At 53.3% G+C, this 6,000-nt stretch overlaps 1 protein-coding gene across 1 annotated transcript in view; it reads left to right on the forward strand.

Moving 5' to 3' along the window:
- MEGF6 (multiple EGF like domains 6) overlaps nucleotides 1–6,000 on the forward strand; it is a 112,501-nt gene that overhangs the window by 104,643 nt on the left and 1,858 nt on the right. The window contains 8 exon segments of the mRNA XM_019470713.1: nucleotides 1,257–1,385; nucleotides 1,745–1,873; nucleotides 2,523–2,654; nucleotides 3,679–3,807; nucleotides 4,645–4,773; nucleotides 4,943–5,071; nucleotides 5,269–5,397; nucleotides 5,923–5,985. Coding sequence (XP_019326258.1) covers nucleotides 1,257–1,385; nucleotides 1,745–1,873; nucleotides 2,523–2,654; nucleotides 3,679–3,807; nucleotides 4,645–4,773; nucleotides 4,943–5,071; nucleotides 5,269–5,397; nucleotides 5,923–5,985 — 969 coding nt within the window.

Below are 6,000 nucleotides of genomic sequence, written 5' to 3' on the forward strand. Positions count from 1 at the left end.
TGAGACTTGGCCACGGAGTCGAACCTACAGCTCACCTTGCTGGCCGAGGGCGAGCAGCGGGATTCTGCCGCATCCTCAGGCACATCGTCCCCTCCCAGCGTCGTGTCACATCCTTCCAAAACCCTACACCTAGAACTCCCAAGCAGCAAGGTGCCCCGTCACAAGGCAGCATTAAACTGCAGGGGTGGAGATTACAAAGGACGGCTGTTTGGAGATTTTGGCCTCCAGGTGCCCCTGCGGTTCTGGCCATCATACCCTGGGGACTTTTCCTGCCTCACCCTGCCCACGGTTGCTTGCACTGAGCTCACCCACAGGTTCACTTTTATAATTTCTTTCAATATAAATTAATTAAAAAAACCATCCACAAATGCAGAAATTATATGATTTTTTTTTTTTAAAAAAAGCTAGAATCCTCTCCTTGGCTTCCCACAGAGCTGTATTTCAAACTGCCCAGCTGTGCACAGTGCAGCCATGCTCTCACCACAGCTGTGTGTACAAACTTGGCCCTTGCGTGGACAAGCAACCTGTTTGGACAGTTGTACAAGGACTTACTGATTTTTTTTGCATTCATTCATGAGGCAGAAGTGAAAATTGGGTTCATAGATTTTGCGCCTGCAGTGCTAACTTCTGCATAATTCTGGTACTGCACACATTTTGCTTTGCAGCTGCTTTAGAAACCAGGTGCTTCTATGACAACAGAAGAAGCAGCAAAACTAAACAATTGCTGCTGTGATTAAAATATACTGTGCTGACACCCAACTGTCATTAAACAGTGCCAGGAATAACACTTCCAAAAACATGTGGCGCAGTTAAAGAGAGACTTTCACGCTGAATTAGGTGACCGCCAACAGTAGACTTCATGCTCGTGTAACCTGAGCAGATTTGACCGGTGATGCTGCTGAGACATTCATGCTCCTGCAGCGGGCATGCGTTCAGGTCTAGGCCATGCAGCGATTTCCCACAGCATACGTGCTGCGGGGTGAGAGGGACTGCAGTCCTTGCGCTGGCAGGCTGGTGCTGCCCACCACCACTGCGCCAAAGGCAAGAGGGGCTCCAGCCGCGCCGCTTGCCAGAGAGATAATACCTTTGCAGGCTGGCAGATGTTACCGGTCTTGTCACAGCACCGCTCTGGCTTGGCAGGAATGAAAGGGACTTAAATAAAGTGAAGTGAGTGCCTACAGAAACTGCAGTGAAAAAAGACCCACATCACCTTTTTTGTGTAATATGTCATCTCTCCTGTGTTTGCACCTCTGAAGCTTGTCCAGAGGGGCTGTTCGGGGCACGCTGTGAAGAGCACTGCGACTGTGGGGACAACGTGTCGTGCCATCACGTTACTGGCGCTTGCGATTGCCCCCGTGGCTGGAGGGGCCGGCGCTGTGAGAAAGGTGAGACAGCATCCCTTCGGTGGCACAGCGTCCAGACGCAGCTGGGTACATCCCTGGCTCAGGGGAAACCCAGGCTCTTTCCGAAGTCTGGGAAGGAGAAAAACTTTGTTTTTAATAAGAGTTACAAATTGTGGCAAAACATTTTGAGGAGCTGACAGCCTGCCCTGAAAGAGGCACTTGGGTTGCTGCAAAAAACGCTGTCCAGCTGGGTGCTACAGCAGGGCCCTGGCTCAGCACCGCATGCAGCAGCCGGGCGCTGAGGGCAGGAGCTGGCCCTTGGTCTCTAATGCCTTTCAGGCATTAACAATAACTTGAAATCCAGTCAGGAGACTTACGTCTCCTTGCTTGTTTTCCCACAGCCTGCCTGCCGGGTTCGTTCGGGAAGAACTGTGCCAGCCGCTGCGCCTGTCCCCTGGGAATGCCTTGCGATCACATCACCGGCCGGTGCGGCTGCCTGCCGGGCTTTACAGGCGCTGGATGTGAAAAATGTACGAAGAAGGGAGTGATCCTCTCGCAGTTCTGCTGACAGGCTCTGGGAACATGATGGGTCAAGCAATTGCTACATAAAATAGCGAGGAAAAAAAAGAAAAACAAGAAAAAACCACACCCCAACAGCGAGCTGTGCCAAGGAGCAACTGACATTTTGGCAGCTGGGTGCATGCCCGCAGAATGTTAGCAAAGCACAGGGAGCCAAGTGGGAAATCAGAGCTATGTATTTATCCAGAGGATTAGCAATAAATCAGTATTAAAATGAGCTCCTGTGGGTATGAGCAAGTCTGGAAGAGACAGAGGCATGTGAGCACATTCCTTACCCAGGGGACAGGGGTGTATTTGCGATGTCTGTCTGTGTGAGGATGGAAGCTTGCGAGAATATGAGGCTAGGTAGGTCTAGCATTGCAAAAGGCATCTAATGCCTTTAAGTACTCAGTTTTCTTTTCAATCCGAGTCTTTCCTGGAGTGAAGGAACCATTTGCGTGTGGCTCCCTTTCCTTTTTGGGAGGCAGAGAACTTTCACTGTCATAAAAGGCTTCCTAAATCCTGGTTTAAAATAAAAAGGAAAAAAACATCTTGCACAGAGGGCTGGGACAGCTCCCACTAAGCAAATCTGAGTCGCCTTGGTGCCTTCTCTCCTGACAGCCTGCCTGCCAGGGACCTTCGGTGAGGGCTGCGGTCAGATCTGCCAGTGTGCTGGAGCCACCCAGGAGTGCCACCCAGTCACCGGGGCGTGCATCTGCGCCCCTGGCTTCCACGGTCCCACCTGCCAGCTGGGTGAGTCCACGCTCCATTCCTCTTCTGCTTCACAGACCTTTGCAGGTTGCTGCCCAAGGCTGCGCTTCGTCCTGAATGCATGGTGCTGGGAGCGCCGGCGGTGTTGGTTCAAAGCCATTGCCCCCCCGGCGTGGGGGACGGCGCTGGGCTGACCACCGGAGAAGCCTCAGCTCAGGGAGCAGCGAGCTCGCTGGAGTGGCTTCAAAGCACAGGTTTTGACAGGTTGTCTTTCCTAGTTTCTTGCCGTGGTCACCTTTGTCCTCATTGGCTTGGCCAAGGTCTTTTTTAATTCTGTTCTTAACCGTTGTCCAGCTCTTACAGCTCAGGAACTGAGTCTGTCCAGGCAAGTGTTTTCTTGCTCCCTTGTCCAAGCCTCGCCCTGTGCACAGAGAGGCTCTGACCTCTGCGGTGTCTCTCAATGACTAACTTGCAAGTAGGAGTTCATGTAAACAAAACATCATTCTCATCTGCGCTCAGGCCATTTTTTTGCCATTTTTCTTTTGAATTGTGGGATATTTACCAGCTATATCTTCAGCAGAGAGGTTCCGAACAGTCCGAAGCTCCTTGGCGTTTTTGCTTGTTTGCCTTGAGATTACTTAAAAGTGTTTTCTGAGGTTTTCTTTGGCTCCTGCTGAACAGCCGGCACCTCGGAGCAGCTGTCGTGTTCCTGCGCTTTAGCATGTGCCACTGGGAGGGCAGAGGCACCTGAGCATGGCTTGCAGGAGCTTGTGTTGGCTGTGATGTATGGGTCACATCTGACACAATCAGCTCATGCCAAAGGATGCGTGTATGTGACTTGCACGCCCTTGGCGCCGTAGGTGCTTTGGAGCAGCTCTGTGCTACAAAGCGGATCAGAAACCCATCGACTGTGCCAGCCTGGCACAAACCTGCTGCCAGCAGAGCTGTCTGCTTCCTCTCTGCTGAAATGGCTGTATGAATCCACGTGGTGGATTTTTCCAAGGTGTTTGGACCTTGTTCTCATCTTTTTAGGCACTGAGGCCATTGTTTCTTTTTTTTTCCACAGAGTGCTCCCCTGGGTGGTACGGCCATAACTGCGAAAGGCCATGCAAGTGCAAGAACGGGGGCCTGTGTGACACTACCACAGGGATGTGCCACTGCCCAGCTGGCTACATCGGTGCTGACTGCAGTATCGGTGAGTGCCCGGGTCAGCTGCGGGGGACATGGGAGCTTGCAGGAGTTTCCTCAGCAGGAGGTGAATGGTGGTAGGTGCAAATCCTGCACACAGATGGGTTGCTGACCCTGCAGGAGATGAGAAGAGTTACAGTGACTGACTCCTGCATTGGCCCATCAGCAGAAAAAGAGCTCCTTGTCTCACTTTACAACCTGTGCTGTCAGCCATGCCCTCCCCTCTTCAGTACAGAGGCTAGTGTGCATAGTGCCAGCCTTGCTGAGGGAATGCAGTTGCAGCTGATCTCGTTTGCTGTCTGTCTTAACCACGGAAAAATTTTCTTGCTCCATTTGTTTTACGGCAAAATGATTTCTCAACAAGAAAAGCCCGAAAAAACAACCCTTGCAAGAAGCCAACAACGCAATGCCGGCCCCCCTGCTAAAAATGCTTCGCTCCTCCAGCAGAAGGAAACCTAAAAGCTCTTTTCCTGGTCTGCCAGTCACGCTGTGCACTAGCAACAGGTAACCACAGAAAAATTTTCTTGCTCCATTTGTTTTACGGCAAAATGATTTCTCCACTAGGAAAGGCCTGACACATCAGCCTTTGCATGATGCCATCACTGCATTGCTGTCTCTCTGCTAAAAATGCTTCGCTCCTCCAGCAGAAGGAAACCTAAAAGCTCTTTTCCTGGTCTGCCAGTCACGCTGTGCACTAGCAACAGGGCTGCAAACTCCTCCTGCCTCCCCTTGTGCCCCATGGCTTTGCTCACATGCCATTGCAAAGTTCTTCCTTTCTAGCCTACAAATGTAGCCAGCTGTGCTTTGGCGTGACCAAGGCAGCTCAAGGTCTCCCTCCTGCCAGGATGTCCTGCTGGTCGCTACGGCACAGACTGTGCACGGGTGTGCTCCTGCGGGGATGGCGCTACCTGTCACCCCGTCACCGGAGACTGCATTTGCCCACCAGGACGAGCTGGTCCCACCTGTGAGCAAGGTAAATATTAGCTGCAGGGTCGTGCATCAGGACAAGCAGTTATTTCAGGCAGTGGATTGGAAAAGGTCCTGAGAGGGAACCGATTTCCTTGCCCTGAGACCTCTGCCTGTGCTTGGGCACTCCTGCACCGTGGTCCGCGTGCCCACTGCCACCTCCTCTTGTCCCGCAGGCTGTGAGAAGCACCGGTACGGGGTGGGCTGCCAGCAGACCTGCTCCTGCCGCAACGGGGGGCTGTGTGATGCAGCTGACGGCTCCTGTTCATGTGTGCTCGGATGGACGGGGAAATCCTGCGAATTAGGTAAACCTGACTTGGATGCATTGTCCTGCACTGGCCCAGTAACTGTGGAGCTCGCTCAGCTTGTTTCATACTGGGTCCAGTTTCTGTTATCCCCACCTGTACCTGTTCTGCCTTATCATGTCACGGCCCTCTGAAGTGCAGGAACGGGGCCGGCTCTCTGGCTGCTGAGCAGCTCTGCCGCTGCATCTTCCCTGCAGAATGCCCGCCGGGAAGGTACGGTGCCAACTGCCAGCTCCGCTGCGCCTGCCTGCACAACGCCACCTGTGACCCGGGGACGGGAACCTGCCACTGCTCTGCAGGCCACTATGGGCCCCTGTGCGAACACAGTGAGTTGCAGCAGCAGAAATACCTTCAGCTTTGCGAGGGGGGGTTGTTTTCTAAAGCTCATCCAGAGAGCAGGACCATAGGACAAAGGTGTGACCGTCGCACACATGGCTGTGTGCACCGATGGGCTCTTCTTTTCTTACTGACGTTCACAGCGAACCCTTCCCAGGTAGCCGAAGTAGTCGCAGAGAAGGTAATTTCTGTTCTCTGCATGAGACCACTGGATACAGAGGTGCCGTTCCAAGGCAGCATGCGTGTCACCGCTGTGCAGCTTAGTGTTGGGTAGCCGAGCAAACGCTTCGGAGCTGAAACACTGTGCTCTGCAACCAAGACTTGCTGCAGGAAGCTCGTAGCCCTGCCCTGGGCCACTGAGAACAACTGCATGCATTTGGGCATTTCTCAGAGAGAAAGGCTCACTGCTTCTCTCTGGTGGGCTGATGGAGGCTTTGCTGCAGAGGCTGTCGACAGCTGAGCCTGAGTGCAACCCACCCGTGCTTTAATGAGCTCTTCACCCGGCTCCATCCCAGGTTGTCCCCCAGGCTTCCATGGAGCTGGCTGCCGGGAGCGCTGCGACTGTGAGGACGGAGCAGGCTGGGGGCCACCCC

The sequence above is a fragment of the Aptenodytes forsteri genome, unplaced genomic scaffold (assembly GCF_000699145.1).
Source record: "Aptenodytes forsteri isolate BGI_AS27 unplaced genomic scaffold, ASM69914v1 Scaffold16, whole genome shotgun sequence".
Lineage (NCBI taxonomy): Eukaryota > Metazoa > Chordata > Aves > Sphenisciformes > Spheniscidae > Aptenodytes > Aptenodytes forsteri.